This window comes from Arvicanthis niloticus, chromosome 13, assembly GCF_011762505.2.
Source record: "Arvicanthis niloticus isolate mArvNil1 chromosome 13, mArvNil1.pat.X, whole genome shotgun sequence".
Taxonomy (NCBI): Eukaryota; Metazoa; Chordata; class Mammalia; order Rodentia; family Muridae; genus Arvicanthis; species Arvicanthis niloticus.
The window spans coordinates 76,112,711-76,136,801 of record NC_047670.1 but is presented as its reverse complement, the minus strand read 5'-3'; the positions used below and the strand labels follow the sequence as shown (position 1 = coordinate 76,136,801).

General features: G+C 46.3%; 1 protein-coding gene across 1 annotated transcript; it reads left to right on the top strand.

Annotated features, from left to right (window-relative positions):
* The first annotated feature begins 4,402 nt into the window (after nucleotides 1-4,402).
* On the top strand, nucleotides 4,403-13,069 carry LOC117718747 (keratin, type II cytoskeletal 2 oral). Its single transcript, XM_034516605.2, has 9 exons — nucleotides 4,403-4,980; nucleotides 5,876-6,096; nucleotides 7,857-7,917; nucleotides 8,284-8,379; nucleotides 8,769-8,933; nucleotides 9,021-9,146; nucleotides 9,844-10,064; nucleotides 11,703-11,737; nucleotides 12,338-13,069. Exons 1-9 carry the CDS (start codon nucleotides 4,435-4,437, stop codon nucleotides 12,628-12,630), a joined length of 1,764 nt encoding a protein of 587 aa, XP_034372496.1. The 5' UTR covers nucleotides 4,403-4,434; the 3' UTR covers nucleotides 12,631-13,069.
* Nucleotides 13,070-24,091: the final 11,022 nt, after the last annotated feature.

Below are 24,091 nucleotides of genomic sequence, written 5' to 3'. Positions count from 1 at the left end.
GTTAATGATCTCGCTCTGGATCCCTTCCTTGTGGCTCCAAATCCTCCATCTTCCTTGCTGATCTGAATCTCTCTCTCCTTTTCTCTTTCCTCTAAATGACAGACATTCTGCCCCATTTATTCTTTAATCTTCCCAACCATTGGGTGATCAGCATTTATTGACAATGAAGAGAATAAATGGTAGGAATTGTTTACACAAACCTGAGATGGGAGATTCTTGGTGTAAGCATTACAATGCCAATTGAAACAAGATATAAGGGCAGAGAAATCAGCATTTGAGTAACATAAGGGTAGATTTTAGACAGTGTACAAAAACATTATGGCCGCAGACAGTCACTTGGGTAATCTGATGAGACACTGTCTTAAGATTCTCACTGACACCTTAGTGGTTCAGTTGTCTGACATGTATCTGCAATACCTTAGGTTCTGTTTCCAGGTCCCAGCTGATAAACCTGAATATTTGTTACTGGAAAGTATGCACTATAAATAATAGAAAAATTCCACAATTGTGGTGTTTCTTTTATAAATAAGGAAAGAAATGTTAAGTACCCTGTTTAAGGTTATTACAAGGTTAGAGGTAGAGACAGGATTTGAACTCTGGTCTTCTAAATTCAGTGATATCAGACATGCTTTCTGTTTCCGTCAGACTGCTTGGGAGGCATTTTATCATGACCAAAGGAGTTTTAATTTTGTTACATGCTGTGGGACTCACCACAGATCAGTGAGGTAGGCAAGTGTTTGACAGATCAGAACAGGCTTCTGGCATTGAACTGTGGTCCAGGGTTACCCAGGCCAGCTGCATCTGGTGTAGGTCTCCTGCATTCCAGCCGGCTTTCTGATCATTCTTGGTTTTCTTTTCTGTTCTCACCCTTTGATGAGATAGCTTTGTCAGAGCACAGAGTTATCTTAACAGCCAGGGCAGAATTCCTTCCATGTCCCTGGAGGATACTTATAGTAGCTAATCCTATACTGTTTATTATGTATCCAGCTCCACGTAAAACATTTAACATTTATTTTACTTATTCATTTAAGGTTTGTGTACATGCAGGCATGTGGGGATGGAAGAAGATCACTTGTGGAAGCTGGTTCTTTCAGGGCTTGAATTCAGATCTTCAAGCTTGGCAGCAAGCTCCTTTATCCGCTGAGCCACCTTGCTGGCCTCCACATCGAACAGTTTGTATTTGACTCGTTTAATGCTCACAATGGCCCTGTGAAGTAGCTGCCATTAGCCTCATTTTATAGTAGACAGAACTGGACACTAAGTAAATTTTCTTAGATCAAGGAATCAACAAGAAGCCAAGCTAGGACCCAACCAGGCAGATGGCCACATGTGAGCTGTGGAGCACAGGAGTGAGGACTGTTTGGAGGGTCCTTGACTTCTGTCCTTCTGTCTTCTGATCATCCTGCAAATAGTCCAGACAGCTCTTTTTATAGTGAGTCTAGAGTCTGACTTTCCTTCTGTGTCATGCCTTGTAAGTCTTGTGTGGGGCTAACACCTGGAAAGCCTGGCTGTATCATGTGTGTAGTGGTTGGGTGTGAAGGTAAGCTGGCTTGTATTCGGGGAGACAGCAGGGCTCCTGGAAGTTAGAAAAGCTGTTCATCTATGTGCCTGTTTGGCCACCAAGGGTCCTCTAGCCCCCTACCCCTGGCCCAGATGGAACTAGATCCGAGTTTAGATCCTTTAAGCTGGAGATTACCACCCCACATGGGGTTCAGTGGCTGAATATGGGGGTCATGAAAAACTTTGCAATAAAAGGTTCCTGAAAGCACAATGACAAAAAAAAAAATTAGCTAAAATCCAAACCCTAATTGAGTCTGTTTCTGGCAGTGTCCCCTGTGCTGCATGGTGGCCTTCACTGCAGTCTCACTTCTGAACATATTAAAAGTATGTTATACTGTGAATGCCATCACACCACACAACACCAAAGGATGCAGCCCAAAGCCCTTTGGTTCAGACTCAAGGCTCTTGTACATCACAGTTTGCAATGTTTTACTCCATAACAAGGTTTTCTGCCTTTATAGAAACATGACTGTTGAATTATGGAAAACAAACACTTTAAATATTTCCTCCTTGTCGTTCCTCAGTATGCATGTGTCAGTTGAGTTTATCTTTAGGTTGTGTTATGTCAAAATGTTTGATTTTAAGAACTCATGTTTGAGTTGCTGAATTGAGCTTCATTAAGTATGTTCATTGGCGTTTGGCTTGAGATGAGGGCAGAATTGCCAACGGTTTCTGAAATGGTTCTAAATATACTTCTTCCATTTTGTATTGTGTATTTTTGTGAAGAAGTGGTCTCAGTATTGACGATTATAAAATTCAAAATACCACTTAATTCTGAAAAACATTGAAGATGCTCTGTGCCCTGCCATGTCAAATGCTCAACTAAGATATATATGATATATACATATATAAAAACATGTCTATCTTATTAACATGCAAATTTTCTTCCATCTTTAACATGTGATAAAATTATATGTATGCTAAATGATCATTTAAAAAATAAGTTTCTTCAAGATTTATCAGTAAAGGTTTGATTTGCCTATCTACCTTTATACCTTGGGTCATGTAAAAATGTCTCCAGTACAGAACAACCTGCAAGTAGAAAAAGTTCAAGACAGTCCAGCCCAGATAAAAGCCTCCTAAATGAACTGGATCCAAAGGATTCCCAGGAGTGCTTGCTATAGGGACAGACACCCAAACTTTTCTGCATATTTTCATCCAAAGACTGGTGTAGGAATAGGTCTAGGTGTATGTGATCTTAGACCTCAAGTCGTGAGTCAGTTGACACTTTTGTGGTGTGTTACCCTGATGTGCTAAGAGCTGGAGAGCCAGAATGGCTGCGACCAAGCCTTTCCACAGAGAAGCGCAGAGCCTAGAGGGGTGCTGGTATAGGAACAGAAGGGAACACTGGCTAGACCAGACAGCAGAGTGGGAAGGAGATCCTAATACCTGGATCTTTGTTGCAACTAAGGTGTACTGTAGCAGGTCTCTTGTTACTTTGTGAGTTCTTTTGTCTAACTTTCTTCACCCTACTCCTATGCTTTCAAGCCCCTAACATTAGATAGGAGAGAAAAAACGATTGAGGGGAAAGGGGGCAGTGTTATCCTTAGACTACTTCCTACTGATTAGGGGCATCAAGTTCCTTGGGGCAAGTTTAATCTTTGCCATTAGGATATCTAATTTCATCTTCTTTTTGTTTCTTTGTGCACAACAACTTAACAAACTGTGAACCATAGCAATCAACAGCAACTGATCACCAACCCACCCACAGCAACCAACAGCCTACATCTTGGGGCCCTAGCATTTACATACCCTCTGAGAATTTCCAACATCACACAGTCGCAGAAATTATGTGCTGATGGCAAAATCACACCCTTGCTAGAGCATGAGGAGACTCATAGTCACCTGCTGTGGACAGTCTGAAGCAGCCTCATATCCTGCACCTGGGATTAAAACGAGGATACATTCTTATACTATTTCTGTGTTTCTTAAAAAAAGCAAACCACCAAAATTGTCACTACAGTGTATGCATAATTCTTATCCCAGGAGGAATGAGGTCCTTGAACTGACTCTAATACCCAGGGGAGCTCTGTATTCTGTCCTGTCATACTTCTGGATCTAGGAAACACCTGGTATTAGGTGGATGGGAGAAGACTTATTCTGAGACCTTCCCTCTCCCCAGTCTCATACTTGTTGGCTCCAAATTGTGGGCTTCCACTCCCCAGGGACTAGACACTGGCTCAACTTTAGTTTCTCCCCTTAAACTCTGGGTCTGCTTAGATGGAAGCCTCTGAATACAAAGGTAGCAGACTGGACCCCATGTCAATCATTTTTCACAGTCGGCTCCTCTCTGAGTGCTCTCTAAAACACAGGGCACAGGCGACATGCCATGAGAAGTCAGTATCTGGCAATGAGAGAAACAGCTTGGGCACTATGGGAGTGCCACAGGACCTGGCTCATAACAAATTGTTCAATGAATTTAGGCCTGGGATTCAGTTCTCTGGAAGAGGCTGATCAGTCCTAATGGCCCTTGTCATGGAGATCAAGGGTCCCTAATCCCTTAGGGTCTAGAGCCAGCTCATCTTGTTGTAATGGATTCTGCTTAACTCTGAAAAATTCTTGAGGAAATCACATGTTGGGAGGGAGGAAAGAGCTCGGTCTTCTGTCAACTGAGGCAAGTTTGGGTGATTAAGCTAAGAAAGCAAAGCCATTTTGGCCCAGAGGATTATCTTTGAGGTGTGCTAAGAACCAAGAAGTAACTTGTTGCCTGTGAGGCAAACCAAACCCAAGATGACTCTCAGGTAATTGCTTACCTCTCCTTCTGCCAAGTCAAGCAGCCTGGAATATAAAGGCCAGCTTCCCCTGTAATCCCCATCCTCTTCTCAGCCCTTTGCTCTGCTAAGTTAGTGCTAGCTCACTGCCACACTCCTCACTATGAGCAGACAAGCCTGCAAGAAATCCTTCAGCTGTGGGAGCCAGGGCTTCTCTGGCCACTCAGCTGTGGTATCTGGTAGCAGCAGGAGCAGCTGTGTGGCTCGCTCTGGGGCAGCCAGTGGAGGTGCTTGTGGGTTACGGAGTGGAGCAGGTAGCTTTGGCAGTCACAGCCTCTACAGCCTGGGTGGCAGCAAGAGTATCTCTATCAGTGTGGCAGCTGGTGGCTCCCGGGCTGGTGGCTTCAGTGGAAGGCGTGGCAGCTGTGGCAGTGGTTTTGGAAGTAGCTATGGAGGTAGCTTTGGTGGTAGCAGAGGAATGGGAGGCGGCTTTGGGGGAGCTTCTGGATTTGGGGGAACTGGTGGCTTTGGTAGGCCTGGTGGCTTTGGCCCTGGTGGCTGCCCTGGGGGAATCCAGGAAGTGACCATCAATCAGAGCCTCCTGCAGCCCCTCAATGTGGAGATTGACCCCCAGATTGGGCAAGTGAAGGCCCAGGAGCGTGAACAGATCAAGACCCTCAACAACAAGTTTGCTTCCTTCATTGACAAGGTGAGGGCAAGGCCTAGAGGCATTTTGGGTATTTGGGCTCCTAGGGGTTGGTATATGAAGTTGCCAGGGGGATGTCTGGCCCTTTGCCTGTCCTGTGATGTTCTGTTTCCAGGACATTGAGAACACCTTTCTTGTTCTTTCTGCCCTGTCATTCCAGCTGCGGAAGGAGGGAAGGATTCCGGTCTTAATTTCCCTGTAGTGCTGAGAGACAAGGGGCCTAAGTCTGCTTTAGTTCTGAAGAATTCAGCCATACAACTCAGAATAGCTTACTTTCTCTTTGACAAGTAATTACTGGATACTTTCAGCTAGCAACTGAGTGACCTTGCACAAATCTGGGGTGGCTCCTCCTATCTTCAGCAGCAGCTTACCCAGCCAGTGATGTTATGCCTCTGCCAGTGCTAAGTCGAACTGTCCATGATGAGGCAGAGCAAGCCATGCTGGGTCCAAGGCAGAGATGAGCCCAGGATTTGGAGCGAACCTTGGTCAGCTGCAAGATGAATCTCTGAGGATTCGCTGGCTACTTTTACTACCTTCATGGAGGCGAAAGAAGCTTCTATGTAAAAGTCATTTTAGTCACGCTGACCTACTCTGGCTTTATTTTGAAGGATCCCAACAGACATAGGTAGTCCTGGGTTTGGCTCTTGACTCTGCCACCCTGTATGCATCTCACTTTTGGTATGCTGTCCAGGTGGTTGTAAGGGACACGGAATATATAAAAAACAGGAGGTATACAAATTACCCCGCACACGCCAGCTCTCCCTTTTCTAATCCACATCTTCTCCAAAGTCTGAAGCACAGGGGTCACTGAGGACTGAAGAACTGGGTTTGCTCCCCACCGTTCTACCCTTTGCCATATGCCCAGGTGAAAAGCCGTACCCTTCCTCTCTTGACGCAGGTGCGCTTCCTGGAGCAGCAGAACAAGGTCCTGGAGACCAAGTGGGAGCTTCTGCAGCAGCAGACCACACGCTCTGGCTCAGGCCCCCAGAACCTGGAATCTTTCTTTGAGTCTTACATCAGCTGCTTGCGCAAGCAGTTAGATTCACTTCTAGGGGCGAAGGGGAGCCTGGAGGGAGAGCTGAAGAGCATGCAAGACCTGGTAGAAGACTTCAAAAAGAAGTAAGAGTTCCAATGAGGTGACTTTCCTCACTTGAATTTTCAAACAGAGGTTTAGTCAATATTTCCCGATAGGTTTATTGAGTGAAGTCTGGCCAAGTAGAAGCTAGGCAAGTGGGAACTTAGGCTTGTGAGGCTGATAATCTTACATACTTTTAAGTCTCTGGTAGGTTCCTCTCTACATCAGCCCAGATGAACAAGAGGGCTTCCTGAGAACTCTATAGGAATCACCTAGGAAGGTTATCAAAAGGGGCACACCCCTGTGTTCCAGTTGCTGTTACTTTGAAGCAGTGGGTTTGGGTCAGGGCTGGGTCTGAATGCTTCCTGGGCCCTGGTCCAGGGCTGTGTTGTGCAAATCCATTCAGTGTGCCTGTCTCTTGATTCTGCAGCTTCACTATGCTTCCTTCTTAAGGTTCCAAGTTTGAGTTCACACCTGAGATCTGTGAGAAGTGAACAGGGCCTCCTGAGGTGGGAAGGAGCACCAGACACCCCCAGGAGTCAGCACTCACATAGAGGGGTAACCTCCTCCTGGCAGTTCTTCCTTCCACCGCTGTATAATTGGGTGTCACCTGCTTGGTGACAGGCTCCAGGGAGGGCTATGGGAATTCAAGAGCTAGAATAGTTTGTTCTCCAGCTTGTGTAAATGAAACAATGGCAGGACACCTGAGCTTTTCCTACATGTCTGTCAGTCTGTCAGTCAGTCTGTCTGTCTGTCTGCCTGCCTGCCTGCCTGCCTGTCTGTGTGGTAAGGGCAGAGGCACATGTGAATCAATTTGGTGTACAGAAGACAGGGGGCAACTTTTCTCCCCTTGACCCCCAAGATAGGGTCTCACTATGCAGCTCTGGCTGTCCTAAAACTCTCACTATATAGACCAGGATGTGCTCAAACTCATAGAGATCCACCTGTTTCTGAGTGCTGGGATTAAAAGTGTGTGCCACCGTGGCCAGTCCAGGAGGCAACTTTTGAGAGCTCTCTCCTTCCACTGTGTAAATCCCAAGGATCTAACTCAGCTCATCAGGCTTGGTGGCACATTTTTTAACAGAGAAGAATCCATAGCTGTGATACAGTTAGAAGGCTTGAGTTCTATTCTTATCCTAAATTCCTCTACGATTCTGCTGTAGTGAAGGGAAACTGAAATAGACAGAAATACCAGGTTGGGATGGACACCTGCTTCTTCATTCTCTTGTGAGTACATTAACTCTGTGAAGTTGGTCAAAGAGCTCAGGCAAGCAGGCAGATTCTTGATTCAGCCCCAGGTGTACACGCTTTAGCCCCTCCTCAAATTCGGAGAAGGGAGTGGCAGCCCCTGGGCTCTGAGAAGTCTCCAGGCAGGATGTGACTTTTTTTTAGGTCACGGCAAAAACAATTGTGTAGCATTCTTGTTCAACATTTTTGAAGATTTTCAAGATGATGGTAGGAGAGCATTGACCCCAGGATGGGGACACTAGGGGCTCTGTGTGACTGCATGGTCACATGCCCATGGAACAGGTGTCCTGCAGAGATTCTGCAGGAGGATGTGGGGGGCCCTCATCTTTTCCACTTCTGTATTTTATATATGGATATTTTGTCTGCATTGACGTCTGCACACCAGAAGAGGGCATCGGATCTTATGAATCTACAATTATAGCCAGTTTTGATCTGCCACATGGGTGCTGGGAATTGATCCCAGGACCCCAGGAAGAGCAGCCAGTATGTTAAACTGCTGAGCCATCTCTCTATTTCTGAAATGTCACTGTCTCAACCTGTGGCTCCATCTGTTCAGGTATGAAGAGGAGATCAACAGACGCACGGCTGGAGAGAATGAGTTCGTAGAGCTGAAGAAGGTGAGACAGTGATGGGGTAGAGCCAGGAACCGTCCGCCTCCCGCAGAGGGAGCGGAGCACTGCTGTGGACCGGGGTTACTTCTGTCCTTACATTCTTAGGAAAGGTTTGAAGGAAGCGGTTCATCTTTAACCCCTACTGTAGCTAGCAAGCTGGCTAGTAGTGTGAACTAATGAATATTTATATGTAGCATTAATCAAAATTTTAAAGCCTACACTATACCCTACTTTGTTTCTGTTCTCTTTAAAAGCTAAGGTGAGAAGTTACATTTAGAAGGGCCAGAGGAGGGACGAGCGCGAGAGAGGAGGGCTCAGAGAGAGGCTTGGGTAAGAGGGAGCAGGGGTCACTCTCTGGTTTCCTTCTTTCAGGATGTGGATGGAGCTTACATGAACAAGGTGGAGCTGCAGGCCAAAGTGGACAGTCTGACAGATGAAATCAACTTTCTGAGGACTCTCTATGACATGGTGACTCTTTAGTTTGTCGCTAGAGACTTCCTGCCAGCAACTTCATAAGCAGATGTTAGGGAACAGTCAGCATGCTCACAAAGCCAGCCACAGGGCTCCCAACTCAGCTCTGCTCCACTGGGGGGGGGGGGGGAAGGGGATGATCCCTTTGCTCTTCCCACCTGCAGGGTCTGGGCCCCTCTCCTCCTAGAGCTCCACAGTCCCCCATCACAGTCAGCTACTAAATAGTAGTTGCCCTTTTCTTTTAGCTCCTTTGCTGGCACGCTGTAGGCTGTAGCCTGACCTGCAATAAAAGCTTAGTTTTCTACTGCCCCATTATTTAGCTCCATTTTCAGGCATCTCTGCTACTAGAGAAGCCCTGGTATCATTTGGAATCATATTCCCTGTAGGAGCTGTCCCAGATGCAGAGCCATGTCAGCGACACATCTGTGGTCCTCTCCATGGACAACAACCGCTGCCTGGACCTGGACAGCATCATCTCTGAGGTCAAGGCCCAGTATGAGGACATCGCCCAAAGGAGTAAGGCTGAGGTCGAGGCCCTGTACCAGACCAAGGTAGGATCCTTCCATTCATCCCTAAGCCTTATCAAAAACTTGCCCACACTTTACAAGTGTGCTGATCCTTCATCTCTCCCCTGTCAGCTTGGGGAGTTACAGGTCACAGCTGGCAGGCACGGAGATGACCTGAGGAGCACCAAGAGCGAGATCATGGAGCTCAACAGGATGATCCAGAGACTGCGAGCAGAGATTGAGAATATCAAGAAGCAGGTGTGGCTTGGCTCCATGGAGTGAAGGCTTGGGGCCTGGGAGAGTGGAGACAGCAGCTGAGCTCCTCTGCACAGGGTTTTCTCCACTCTTTGGTGAAGTCAGAGCCTCCAGGAGCCTCTGCCTTCCAGCTGTTTCTCCTGCAGCTGGGCTGCTTGGAATGGCAGTACCTAGGAGAGAGGCCTGCCCATTCTGATCTGCACAGCTGATCTGACAACTGCGGGGTTGGCTTTAAGCACTCAGCTGTGCTGTGCTAAGGAGTTTAGTTTTTTTTTTGTTTTTTTTGTTTTTCATCTTACATAACCCCAGTGGCTTCTTTGTGTCACTGGAATGATGTATAACCCCAGTGGATTCTTTGTATCACTGGAATGAGATGTTCAGGGAAGGGAGTTTTTGTTTTAAACAGTCTTGCAAAAAAAAAAAAAAAAAAAAAAAAAAAAAAAAAATCAAAGGCTAACCAGACCACTGTTATTGTGCCAGCTTAGGAAAGCAGATGTGTTTCTTTTCTTGATGAGTCATGAGTTGGTTTTAATGGACTGCAGGATGAATGAGCTAAATTGCAACAGTAGCCTGACTTGTGAGAGCTTGTGCCTTGAGGAGAGGGAAGGAGGAATGATGGGTGAAGTGATTGCTTCCTGGGAACCATCCAGTGTTTGTGTAGTAGACCTATACTAATTTCATCTTTTACTCTCTGCCCCAGAACACCAACCTGCAGACGTCCATTGCAGAGGCTGAGCAGCGTGGTGAGCGGGCCCTCAAGGATGCAGATACCAAACTCCAAGATTTGCAGGTTGCTCTGCAGAAGGCCAAGGAAGACATGGCCCGGCTGCTGAGAGAGTACCAGGAACTCATGAACACCAAGCTGGCCCTGGATGTGGAGATCGCCACCTACAGGAAGCTGCTGGAGGGCGAGGAGTGCAGGTGGGGGGCCTCGGGGTCAGCATTCTCCAAGTGTGGTTTTCTAATATCAAAGAAAGGAATAAATAATAATAGGAGAGGACAAGTTGGAGAGACAACAGCAGAGGAAGTGATTAAGTTCACTGTTTAAGTTCACTGATTAAGTTTCATCAGTTATATTGTCTAATTATCTAATTTATCATGGGCACAGTATTGAATCACATACTTCTATTCATAAATGTAGTTTATGAGTTTTTTGAGGTTGTGACAAAAGTTATAGACCAGGCCAATCACTTGGAACTTTCCAAGATGAAAATAGTACATGCCAGGCTCTCTGATCCAATAGCCACCAGTCTCTCCAGCCCTCCCTTCTGTCCTCCCTCCCTTCTTTTCTTCTTTCCATCCCCCACTGTTTTCTTTCTTTCTTTCTTTCTTTCTTTCTTTCTTTCTTTCTTTCTTTTTTCTTTCTTTTTTTTTTTTTTTTTTTGAGATGGGGGTCTCACTATGTAGCCTCAGCTGATCTTGAACTCCAGATCCTTTTGCCTCAGCCTCCTGGGTGCCTGGATTACTGTCTATGCTTCAATGCCTGGCTCCTTCCAGTGTTTGAAATAGGCGTAGTGTACCTGAGGACCAGAGTTTTACATATTGAATCTACTTTGCATAGCTTCATGTGGCTAGTGTCTACCATATTGAAAACTTGGTATGAACAAATTTTCAAACCCGATTGCTAGGATGAGTGTATGCGGGAGTGCGTGACGATGACATACCCCTGAAAAATAACAGCATAAAGTGTCAGGTAAAGACTTAATGAGACTCCACATGTGAAGGCAGTGTCGAGAGGCAAGGGCCATTCTACTGACCCCTGCCTCATACATCTTCGTTCAGAGCCTTTGCCCTCAGTCAGATCCCGGTGTGATCAAGGAAGGAGAGACCAAGCATGGGAAGAAAAGGATTTCTGCTGAGTCTTTGTGGGAAAGAGCAAGATGAGTCAATTGAGAGTCATGTGATGTGAGGAGTGGTCATGTGATGTGAGGAGTGGTCATGTGATGTGAGGAGTGGTCAGCACAGCAGGCACTGTGGCTGGGGGGCACACGAGCATTCCATGTCTGCTAACTACACCTGCTCCACGAACAAGCATAAGGCCTAGGGAGATGGGCATTGTGAGTGGGGACATTTCAAATACTGACATCAGCATCTCATATCTCCTCCATGATCACTACTCCTGCTGCCCTAAGCCCCATGTTACCTAAAGCCTCACTGGGGAAGGCTTTCTGGAAGAGGAAAGTTGGGTAAATAAAGGCAGGGCTGGGAAGAAGGGGAGGGGGAGGGCATGCAAGATGGAGATTACCAAAGGGGCTGGCAAGAGGTGAGGGAAGCTAATCTTGTGCGGGTGGCAGTTAGCCTGGAACAGATCTTCAGGGACAAGGGTAGGAAGACGAGCTCATAGAGTGTGGTGGTCAGAGGTGCAGTGAGCCACAATTGCAAGCAGCCTGCTTCTCCTGGGGACATGGAGATGGGAGCAACACTGGGCCAACCTTTCCCTTCTCAGGGGCTTGACCCCTAGGAGGGCAGATGGGAGGATGTGGTGCCCGAGGTTATGAGCCCTCAGTTCTTTGTCTGTTGATGCACTGGAGAAGTAACTCTCTCTCTCTGTCTTTCCAGGTTGTCTGGAGAGTTTCAGAATGCTGTGAGCATTTGTAAGTAGCACATTCAAGAACCTGACGCCCTGGGGGTGGAGATGGTTCACTGGGTACAATCTCTTGTTGTGCAAGCATGAGGATCTTAGTTTGAATTCTCCACCATGGACTTAAAAGTTGGGTGTGACCATCATGCCTGCACTCGTATTGAGATTGAGGGGCTGGATCCTGGGAATAGGCCAAGCAACCATCCTTGCTAATATAACAAACTTCAGGTTTTGTGGGAGATCCCACCTCAAGGGGATACATTGGAGACTGACATTTACATGTATGTGTACATGTATTTCACTCAAGGCATCTCTGTGATATCAACCACTTCCCAGCTATAGTCCTGTGTGGTACCCTTCATGTAAGCTGTGATCCAGCCTCCTGACCCTTCTGCTTGTGGGGTGTATCCTAGGTTGGACAACCAGAAATACTGAGAACACTTCAGTTCCTGTTCTTGACTGGGACACTAGAGAGCCAAGTTTGCTTGTTATTTGCAAGCTAATACCGCAGAGCATAAGAGTGTCAGAAGTTACGCAGCAGAGCAGGGCAGGGATGAGACAATCAGCCTCAGCTCCCCAAGCCTTTCTCTTGAACTTCCTGTTCTTCCTGTAGCGGTGGTCAGCAATGTTACCAGCACAAGCAGCAGTGGAGGCTTCAGAGGGGCTGGTGCCAGCAACTATGGAGGGGACAGCAGTGGCAGAAGCAGCAGCAACAGCAGCAGCAGGGCCAGCAGCGGGAGCAGGCTTGGCAGTGGAGGCAGCGTCTCTGTGAGCCACCAGAGAATGGGCTTTAACTCTGGTGGCAGCCAGACCTCGGTAGGCAGCAGCTACAAGTCTGGCAGAGGGAGCAGCAGCAGTGTTCACTTCTCCCAGACCACCGGTTCCAGCCAGCAACGCTCCAAGTGATCTTCAGGGGCAAAACGTTCCCACCCTCCCACTTTCCCTGCTTCAGCCTGCAATGGTGTCCGCGCCCATCTTCTTGGCACCAACAGGTGCACAGTTCAACCCTGCTTTAACTCAAGTTCTTTGGAGAAGGGGCCGAACTCTTTGCTTCTATATCTTTAAGTCTTCTCTTAGGTCAGGGTGGTCCAGCTACTAGTCTGGGATGATGGCGCTCCTGGAGAAGAGCTTTTGATGAATCTGAAATGTGGTCAGCAACACCAGAGGCTAAACCTTCCTGAGCTTTCCAGTCTAGCCTAGTCCATTCCAGCCATCTGTCTTTCACAGGTGAAAAGGTCAAAGTTTCCAAACTGCTGGTTCTCATGGAACTCTCCTCACAGCTGGCTCATCTATTCCCTTAAAACCTCCCGAGCTGTGGGTCTTTTGCTTATGAAAAGTTTTACTCCCTTTTCTCAATAAATTGCAGTGTGCTTCACAGACTGGTGTTTGCCTTTTATTCAAGGACTCATGGATCAGATGAGATTCAAGAATAGAGCAAAATTAGGTCCTCTAATTATCTTTTAGGTTGGGGAAAGGGATCTTGTTCTGTGAATTTATATCTTATTTATTTCTCTAATTGAAAACCAGACCTACTGTGGGTTCCCTGACTCCTGTGCAGGACCCTGGAGAGCACTCCAAAATGGGCACACTGCTCAGTGAATAGAACGAAATGTTCTGTCACCTAACTACACTCCCAGCCCACAGTAGGCTCTTTGCCTTGTTTAACCTTGTGGCTCAGAACCTGCTCAGGGTAAAGAGGGTGTTGTGTGTCAGCTGCTTGAGATCCCAGGAGTTCTGTAAACAGAATTTACCATAACGAGGATGGAACAAGATCCCAGTGCACTCTGGTTCCTTTGTGTGCAAGCCAGGAGTGTGGATTCCTGCTCAGAGGCTAAGGGATTGTGTGATAAGCCTCCTGAGGTGAGGAGTGTCCCCACTTTAACACAACAAGTGTTCTTGGGTAGACCTATCCCAAGAACCCAAGTAGATGTGTGGAGGTGAAACCACATCAACTCAGTGTTCTTTATACCTACTTCTAGTAGTAATAACCCATAGCGTCTCAATGTCTGTTCTCTAGTGGTCCGGGGTCCCAGGGATTTAACAGCTTTAGGTTTCCTTCAGCCTGCGAGGCTGGAGAGATTCCCCCCCACCCCCCACTGAGGGAGTGCTGGTGTTCTGTCCGTGGTGCTGAAATGGGTCCTGTAAGCTTGTTACTTGAGTGTTCTCTCTCTCTCTCTCTCTCTCTCTCTCTCTCTCTCTCTCTCTCTCTCTCTCTCTCTCTCTCTCGTGTTTCTCTTTCAGGAGTCTTACATCTGATACTCCCAGAGCTCCCTCTAACTCACCTTCAGTTCTGCTTTTGCTTTTGAGTCACATATGCTGCTGCTGTTTTATCTGGGCTAGCAGATTTCTTGCCTAAAATTAAACAAGCATTTGATACAGTGAACAACTCTAAAACTCTAGAAATTAATTCTATTTACGTTTTCTATAAAATAAATACTTCAATTCATGTGTCTCTCTAAGTCATTTAGAGTAAGACTTCATATCTTGTGTTTTCCTCTCTGCCTTGTTTGCTAGAGCGTCTCCGTATGCTGACTGGAATATGTACTTCCCTTTCTGACATGGATTATTATTTCTAATTTTATTCTCTTATGTGAATGAGAAGGATGGGAAAAATTAAGAAAAAATGATCTCTTCAAGGACATATAGTGATGAGTGACAGAAACTAGGAGCTCCCTGAGAAAACAAACAAGTTAATTAAAACCTTAAAAAAATTACTATTCTTTATTTATATGTGTGAATACATAGGAGTGCCATAAAGTTCAAGTGGAAGTCAGAGGCCAACTTGCAGGAGAGTGTGTGTCCTAGGGATTGAGCTCAGGTCATCTTGCTTGGCGGCAAGCACCTTTATCCTCTGAGCCATATTGCAGGTCCAAGTAAGTGATTTTAAAATGTCAATATTATTCATTAATTTGATAATAAATAATAGCTTCCTACAGTGATGTTTCGAGGAATAATTTAAATAATAAATACAAGAATTACCTTTAAAAATGAGAGATGATCTTATATATGTTTGCAACTTTAGATTAGCAACCTTCTTATATACTCTTTAAATAAAAGAGCTACATCAGGTAACATCATCTGTGTTCAGTAAGCACTTGTTGACCTACAGAACAGCCAGACAGTGCAGAGACTTCGAGCTTGGCACAGCTTGTCCTTGAACACAAGTGTGAGATCTGGCCACCATCATTTCCAGAGTTGCTATTGCTAATTCATCTCTGAGGAATCAGCTAGAAATAACTTCAGAAACCATCAAGAGAAACCTCCTTTTAGACAGCTAGATTTCCTCTAAACCACTGTCCACAGTGGCAGCCATTCTCTTGAGGTGGGGCATCTACATTCCTACCATACCATCCTTATAAACCTCACTCACGAGTTCTGAGTTCTCCCTCAGTGTGGGACAGTGGACCATGCCAGGAAACTTGGTAAGGTAGAGCGAGTCTCAGACCCCAGCACTCGGGTATACACCTGAGATGGTAGGTGCCTCCCTGCTCCCAGCCAGATTCCTGGCCTGGAACATATGCCACACTCCACAATGGGGTCAGTAGTAGCCCCAAACAGAGTTCTCCATGCTAATGAGATACCTAGAGACCTTGGTGGGAGGTCCTAGGGAGGTACAGCCTGAACTGTTGTGTGAGAGCCTACAAATGTGAGCATGGTTTTCTCTTCATAAGTTTTATATCCCAAGGGGTCACTTCTATTTTCTTTGCTTTGAAACCCCCCCCACCCCATCTTGAGTATAATTTCACAGAATCTTAAGTGCCAGAGCCAGGCCCTCTAGGTGAGGGCCTTGCTAGCCCAGGAAAAGTGTGAGCACTCCTCCCCCATCTGGCCTGTGCTGTTGACAACCCCTTCCTGTACTGATTCACTTTTTGGCAACACTTTCTATGACATTGCAACACTGTATCTCTCAGGTTGAGTTGTACAGCTGTTTTTGTTTGCATGCATGTATAGGGTTTTTAATTAATCTCTGTTAAGTCTTTCTTTGAGTTCGAGCTCCAAACTGCAAATTGTTTTTGGGTTCTGCTCCAAATATGCATCTAACTTATACATATTAGGCTCTAGTCAGTTATACGTTCCTCTTCCCGCCAATTCCCCACCTCCGGTCAGCCTCTACTTCATGCATTTCCACATCTCAGCAAAGTTGACTCTTCTGTCTCTTCTACTCAACAGCAAGAGCTCTAGAAGCAATGTCACGATCACTACTATCTCCTGATGCCCAGCTGTGAAGAGCAGAGGGTATATGGGCAATGTGTGTTGGTAAACCAAGGACCACCCAGCCAGCCTTCAGTGGGCCAGTGCTAGCTATTTCCACGAATCATGTATCTTTTCTATGCGCATGCCCTATACCCCTTTATAAAGCCTGTGCTTTTACAGCCTGTTCTCTCTCTCCTCCATCATCACTCAGAGGCAACATCTATATTCTCCCCCACCACCCATAAATCTCTCCTGTTAGATCTGTTGCACAATGTAACTTTGTGGTACTTCTTGGCCCCTATTTGCCAAGGCACTCTTCCACTGTGAAACCCTAACAGCGTGAATTCAGACATGAATGGATACTTTTCTCAGACCTCACTGCTCCCTGCTGCTTGTCTGCTTTCCAGAGTCCCCAGGGTTCTCCCCCTGCCCACCTCTGCAACAAGGCCAGTAGAAATTTCCCTAAAGTCACTTCCCACAGGGGTACTATTGTCTCTTTTGGTTACACTGTGGGATCACAGTCCTTCTGCTCCTAGCCCTGCCCTCAGCTCTGTTGGAAATTTTCCTCATTCTCTTTCTCTGCAAGATGTCCATTTATTTCTCTAACCATTTACTGTATGTTTTACTGCCCCTCCTCTCTCTTTCTCCTTCTCTCCCCCCTCTTGTGTGTGTGTCTGTGTGCGAGCGCATGTGCGCTTGTGCTCCAGTTTGACTCAAGGTTATCTTATGGGGTTGATGGTGCAAGGAGCAAGGGAGGGAAAGGAGAGAAGAAATTTGTGTCATAGGAAAGCAGAGGTAGAAGGGATGAGATCCTGGACATCCAGGAGTCCAGTGGGACAAGTTCTGGTTTCCCATCTGGCCTCTTCACTTGCGTGACCTGCATAGCACTCTGGTGGACCATTTCTGGAACTCCTTGGTGCTTTGCTGTGCAGATCATGAATTCCTGTGTCTTGAAGCCACCTCCACAGTGCTGGGGAGTTCTAGCTGCTGTATTGCAGCCTTGTCCTGACCAGGCTGGGTCCTGGCCTCCAGCTCTTCCTAACTCAGCTTTGTGAAGCCTGAGCAGCTGGACCAATCTTTGCAGCTTTACTAGACAAGAGGAACCCACAGACTTGGCCTCTCTTGGTCTGTGTCACCTGTCACTACACTGCTTTGACTCAGGCATCAGAAATATCTGAATACTCACGTGCCTTTGTCCTCCCTTCCAGATGTTCTTCAGAATCCCAGGAATCCAAACTATCTGCTGCACCTCGAGGCAGCCTGACAGCCCTGTCAAACTCTTACATTTGGATTCATCACCTATAATATATATATATGATATATGTATGATATATATATCATACATATCAATCATATATATTAATCATATATATATTTGTTTGTTTACTTCTCTGAGGAGAACTGAGAAGATGTAAACTTGACCAAAATGTCCATTCGCTGGCTTCTGTCATGGGATCTTGCTCCTTCCATCATTACTCAAAGTCACACTCGTGTCCTGGGTGTTTACTATTTTCCCTACCTTTGGTCAGTTGCTTAATGCTTACAAGATGCCAAAAAGTAAGTCTTAGGCAAACCTAGGGTACAAAGTGATACTCTGTTTTGAAAAAGCAAACGAAAAAGCAAATATAACCAGGCAGCAGTGGCCCAGGCCTTTAATCCCAGCACTGGGGAGGCAGAAGTAGGTGGATCTCTGTGATTTTGAGGCCAGGGCTACAGAGCGAGTTCAGGCACAGCCAGGGCTACATAGAGAGACCCTGTCTCCTTGGGGATGAGAACAGCAAAAAGATGAGCTGTCACAGGGTGAACCATCTCCCAGAGCAGGTTAATCGTAGATCACCACCCTTTACCTGGTTCATCATCCTTTATGTGTGCCACCATATGTGGCTGGGTCACCACACTTTTTTTTTTTTTTTAATGAACACACACTAAACTCAGTGAAACACAGTATGATAAACTGGTAGCTCAGCTGTTTGTTCTCAGTCAAGCTCTGCAATGCCACATAATCGTGTAGACTATATCATTTACATGCCACAGCCAGGGAAGTAGCTTCATTCACACAGTCTTATCACAGGAGTTATACATTGCTTCAACATTGACATGGTTGTGCTGTCTCTAGATGGTAGGGATTTTTCAGTTCCATCGTAATCTTCTGGGACCTCTGTCTTAGGGTTTTTATTGCTGGGACAAAACACCATGACCCAAAAGCAAGTTGGAGAGGAAAGGGTTTATTTGGCTTACACTTCCACATTGCTGTTCATCACTGAAGGAAGTCAAGGTAGGAGGTTAAACAGGGCAGGAACCTGGATGTAGGAGCTAATGCAGAAGCCGAGGAGGGTGCTGCTTACTGGCTTGTTCCATATGTCTTGCTCAGTCTGCTTGCTTTTAGAAACTAGGATCACTAGCCTTGTGATGGCACCACAACAGTGAGTTAGTTGGGCTCTCTCCCATTGGTCACTAATTGAGAAAATGCCTTACCGCTGGATCTCCTCTCCTCAGCAGAGGCTCCCTTTTCTCTGATGACTCTAGCTTGTGTCAAGTTGACACAGAAGACCATCCAGTATAACCACCATCAAATATGTGGTCCATGATTGGCTAAAACACCCTTGTGTGGCACATGCTGTTTTTGGACAGAACACAGATTCAGCACAGGGCAGGTGAGGCCCTGGTAAATCAGGGACATACAGGTTGGAAAACAGAAGACCAACATGTCAAGAAACACACTCATGAATACCTTTCTTGTAAAGTCTTGTCCTCAGTAGCATAAAGACTGACAAAGAAAGTTAGATAAACAAAAATAGAGGACACACCTTAGTAGATCACAGAAACTCTTCACTGAGTAAGCATTTAACTATGAGATAGCCCAGTGCTCACCAGGCTAAAGCCATGTGTAGCTGTGCCTCCAACAGAAAGTGGTCTAAATCTGGAGGGAAAAACTTGCCAGGGACAGTTTGTTACAGTAAGAAGGGACTGTGGGGACTGTCCCACTGCAGCTGGCACCTGTCCAAAACAAGCCCCACAGTGCAAGGTTCCTTTCTTCCACACCCTTGCCAACACTCGTTATCTTATCTTTGATGGTTGCCATCTTAATAGGGGAGAGGCTTATCTCCCTATGACTTTCATTTATGTTTCACTCAAAGTTGGTAGTGCTGGCTTTTTGCCTCCACTGTCAGTGGGAATGTAAGGTAGCCCAGCCCAGTCATGGAAAACAGGATGGAGGGAGAGAGAGAGAGAGAGAGAGAGAGAGAGAGAGAGAGAGAGAGAGAGAGAGAGAGATTAAAATATAACTACCATATGGTTCAACAATTCACTTTTGGGCATATTTACGAAGGAGATAAAATCAGTATTCTTGAGCTTATTGCCAAGACATGGACTATACCTTGGTGTCCATAGACAAGTGGAAAGAGAGTGCTGGGGCTGGAGAGATGGCTCAGTGGTTAGGTGCTCTTGCTGCTCTTCTAGAGGATCCAACTTCTGTTCCCAGAGCTCAGGTCAGGCAGCCTGTAAGTCCAACTCCAAGGCTAAAAAAAAAATTGAATTGGGAATGGTGAGACATACCTGTGATTCTGGCTCTAGGGAGATGAGGGAGGCAGGATCAAGGTCATCTTCAGCTATATAGAAGGTCTGAAGCCACCTTATCTTGTCTCAAAAATACTAAAAAATGACAAAACCAAACCAGGAAAACGTGTCAAATACAACATCACTACATATTATATTACAGTTTCATTGTATTGTAACATAGTAACTGTTAAAGTGAAGATCTTGTCTTTGATAGAGACTTGATTTGTATATAATATATATAATGTTAATGAGCTGCACAGGAGAAAGAAGCCCCATAGGCTATGACAACATGGGTAGGCTCCCAGGGGCACTATGCTAAGTGACAGACACATATCACATCATTTTAATATGTGTGAAATGGGAAAAGTCATTCAGAGAACTAATAAGTGGGAGACACAGCGGGGGGTCGGGAGGAGAGAGGTAAGTGGGCAGAGCCTTTACCTTATGAGGGGAACATGTGACCTAAGGAGGAAAAAGAAAGCAGACCACTCCTGGTCACATCTCATCTTAGGAGGAGAATGCAGCTTCGGCTGGGATCTTCAGTGTAAGGACAGTCTTTTGCCTTGTTCAGAATGTTGTTTCTGCCCTCCTATAAGAGAGGCAGGGTCTCATCACATAGCTCAGGCTGGCCTGGAACTTGTCATCCTCCTTCATTGCTCTTTACTTGTGCAGGGGTGCACAAGTAGCCCTCACCTCTTTTCAGTAGTTAGGGGATTAAAGCAAAACACTTTGAAGTCTTTTGCATGGTTTATGGTATATTGCAGCTTATGTTTTTATGGTGAAGATGATGCTGTAATTTGTTTTAAGAAACTGGATAGAAAACCCAGGGTAGTTGATGGAGGTTTGCTTTGTATAGTAACATTGTAACTGCTAAAGTGAAGATCTTGTGGTTAATGGAGGGTTGCTTTGTATAGTAACTGTTAAAGTTACTGTGTGAAACGGTGAAGATTTTGTGGCTGGAGAGTTGCTTTGTTTAGCAACATAGAAACTGTTAAAGTGAAGCTCTTGTCATTTGCCTGGCTCTGTGCTAAGAGCTTTTTAAGAATTAAGTGCTTCAACTTTCCCAGTCCCTCCAGATAGGCAGTGCCTGTGCTTTATAAATGAGGAAACTGAAGTGTGGAGAGATTAGTGAACTTGTAGAGGGACAGATAATTTGTATGAGGTGGAGTCAAGACTCAGATTCCAGCAGTGGAGTTCTAAAATCTTACCCTATGAAGCAGAAAGCATGCTATCCGGCTTTGGAATCAGTCTACCCAGGTGAGATCTGGGGTCGGGGCTATAAGCTTTCTGGCTGCTTGGTCACTTCCAACCTCACATCTGAAAGTCATCAGTAAAATGTGGTTGCATGGCTTGGGATGTGGCTCAATGACTAGAGTATCTTCTAACCATGCCTGAAGTCCTCAGTTCCACCTGGCACTTCATATGCCGGGCATGGTATACACAAGCCTACAATCACAGCGCTCGGGAGGTAGAGGCAGGGGCATCAGAAATTCAAAGTCACTCTTAGTTATACAGAGAGTTTGAAGCCAGTCTGGGTTAAAAGAAACACTGTCCCCTCCAAAAACTGGGGGCAGGGGAGAGGGCTTAGTGGGTAAGACTTGTGCAACCATGAGGGCCCAAGTTCAGATCCTAGTGTGGTAGGGTGAGTCTGTAGCTCCAGGACTTGGGGAATAGAGATAGGCGGATCCCTAGAGCATCTGGCTAGACAATCCAGCAGAAGTGGCAAGCTCTAGGTTCATGTGAGACTCTGTCTCAAAATATAGTTCCTGCAGTGTAAGAGCCAAATAAAGGATCATATTGTTTATGACCATTGTTCTAGGAACCTGCTTATTCTTTAAATGAGAGCAAGAAAAATAGTTAATTACTTATGTTTGTATACTGCTGTAGTCTCCTTAATGAGGACAAGGGGACATAGGAACCTAGAATTTACTGAATGTTTTATATCCTTCATCCCAGGGATTTGGGGTTCTTGTCTCCACTCCATTGCCCCTACAATCCTGAGTCTGTCCTGACTCCACTTGATCTGTATGGAACTGTTGTCTGCCTAAACACCCATGACTCACAGCTGGAACCTTACTGTTTCTTTTGGAATTTAGCTGCAACCTTATTTTCCTTGAGGCTCACACATGCCCAGCTGCTCTTTTTGTCTCAGGGACAAAAGACAGTGTCAGTTTTGGTGAAGGGTATTTAAAAAGTTAGATTTCCAGTATGATGGATGGAAGAGCCTTGGTATGTCTGGAACAACACTGTCTCTGGGCTTTGGGGCTCTGCAGGGTGCAAAGGCTTCATGGGGGGCATCTAGGACTAAGAGTTTTTCATAGGTCTGACAAGGCAGGAGGACACTGCTTCATCATTCCTTCCTGGCCTGGTCCTGGGGATTTAGTCAAAGAGAGTTTCAAAGGTGAGATCCTGGGTGCTTTGGGGTATTAGTTGATGGCCTAAAAGCTACACTCACCCAGAAATCAGGAGAATTCCCTGATGATGTTTCTGTGTGCTAAATACTCTTTCTCCTGTTGGTCACTGGGCTTGCTAGATAAGTGGTATAGCCCTCAGTTTGTCTGTCTCCCAAGCGGAAGGAGCAGAGGCTACCAGGGACTTCCTCATTGGCCTCTTTTTTGGGGGAGGGGTTGGGAGGGAGGAGCTGCACCATTGATCTTCTCTGTAATGCGGACCATCTTCCTCTCTCTGTACCACTTTCTCCTGTAAAGTGGCTGGTGACCGCCAATTCAAGCCCAATTCTGACACTTGTATGGGGACCAGTAGCTACTGCTGGGTGGGAAACCAAGGTTTGAGCTTCTGCTCTATGGAGCAGTTGGTCTCTCTCCATCTGTACCACCTCATGGCTTCACTTCTGCGGATCACAAGTCCAAAAGCTCTGATTGTGAAGCTAGCACAAGCCCAGTGCCTGCACCGTAGCCCTGAGCCTGCATCATAGCCCCACACCTACATCATAGCTCCATGCCTGCACCATAGCCTTGGTGCTTCACTGTCTGGGTGGAGACTGGTTAGTGAGATTCTTCCTCTGGCCTTTCTCTGCCACACTCTGCTGTATCCACCTCCAGCCCCTGGGAGATGCTGAATGAGGTGGGGAGCACATCTATAGAGGATGCTCCTCTCGAACCCTCCCTTGAGCTGCTGCTGAGTGATTCTGGTAGCTGATAGCTGCTCGGGCCTCACCCTCTTGGGAGCTTTGAGTTTCAATGTTTGGGAGTCAGATGAGGACAAATCGACTTCCCACTTTTAGGGAGAACACTGCAGGCAGAGAGTGATGGGGAAGGGAGAGTCAGTAATCAGTAAATAGGGTGGCCACAGAGCTAGGCGTGGTGAGGCTGGCTAAATGTGGGGCCCTTTGGGGGCTCCTTATTCTACATGTCAATCTTTGCTTTCACTACGAGTGGCAGGGCTCTGCTATTAGCCTCTGCCAGCAAACTGATGGACAGTTTTTAGGGAGGGGCTCCAGGGCCATGTTTGATTCTAACATTAAGGAACTATTTATTTAGTTGGGTGTGACTATGGGAATGAAGAGAGGTGGACCAGAGCGAGTAGCACAGACTAAGACTGCAGTGGTTGAGGGCTTGCCATGGTTTTTAGCCTTAGGGAAAGCTTCCTGAAGCTGTTAAGGGAAGGAGCCCCACTCACAGGACCAGCTGACAGCTGCTCTTTCACAGTGGAGCACAGCCATCGTTAGAGTACCCTGTGCTGCATGCCGATGTTACTGTTTCAGGGGTCTGAAACTTGACTTGAGAAGGCAGTGTCCAAACCAAGGGATGGGGAAGGGGACAAACTTCTAAGCCAAGTTTAAAGATGCTCTAAGCAAGGATCCCTTCACCAACCACTGCTGCCATACGTGTGGTTCCGCCATAATATTCCTGACTTCTCTGATGACCTTTTTCTCTCTTTGCTGTGTAGGACTCTGCTTGACTCAGAATCCTGGCCTTTGGGCAACTTAATCATGCATACGAAGCTCCAGAATTCCATTTTCAACTCTTTCTGTCTGTATTGCATTCGTTCTCCTTATCTTTGAGTGAGGGGTTGGGAGACCTGGTTTCACCTTATCTAAAGTCCCTAGAGGTTGGGACTTCAAAGATTGGGAATAGATTAAGAAGAACTAGGATGGCCACCTGTTTTGTACAGGACTGTCTCAGCTTAAGTTGGAAACCATAGCTGCTCACCAGGATGGGGCAGGGGTGAGGGAGAGAGGAGCTATGCATGTATGTTGAGGGTATTGCAGTATGTTCTGCTATGCTTCAATTCATGGAGTCTGGAAAGACTGTAGCATCCAAGGCTCTGGAGCAAGCAGCTTGTCTGAGATGACAACAGCCAGGCAGAAGCAGGGTCTGAAAGTGAAATTGGAGCTTTTGCTTCCGTATCTCAGGTTCACCCATTTTCCCATCTGCATTGATTCCCAAGATGACCCACTAAAGAGTTCCCATGATCAGAATGTTGTGGAAAGTGATAAGGTTTGTAGTCTGGCAGCAGCCCTCTGGACACTTCCAGCTGCAGGATGTTTCTCTCCAAAGCTGTTACTAGCCATCTCTTAATTTCACAGGCCACCTGATCTTTCTCGATTTGTTTGAGATTTCTGCCCCAAATTTGGGACACTTGGGAGTTGGCC

Bases quoted from the DNA above. Each gene is read 5' to 3' on its own strand.
- LOC117718747 (XM_034516605.2), top strand. From the start codon at position 4,435: ATGAGCAGACAAGCCTGCAAGAAATCCTTCAGCTGTGGGAGCCAGGGC. The intron at 6,097-7,856 runs GTAAGAGTTCCA...CCATCTGTTCAG, and splicing joins GTAGAAGACTTCAAAAAGAA to GTATGAAGAGGAGATCAACA. The intron at 11,738-12,337 runs GTAAGTAGCACA...TTCTTCCTGTAG, and splicing joins TCAGAATGCTGTGAGCATTT to CGGTGGTCAGCAATGTTACC.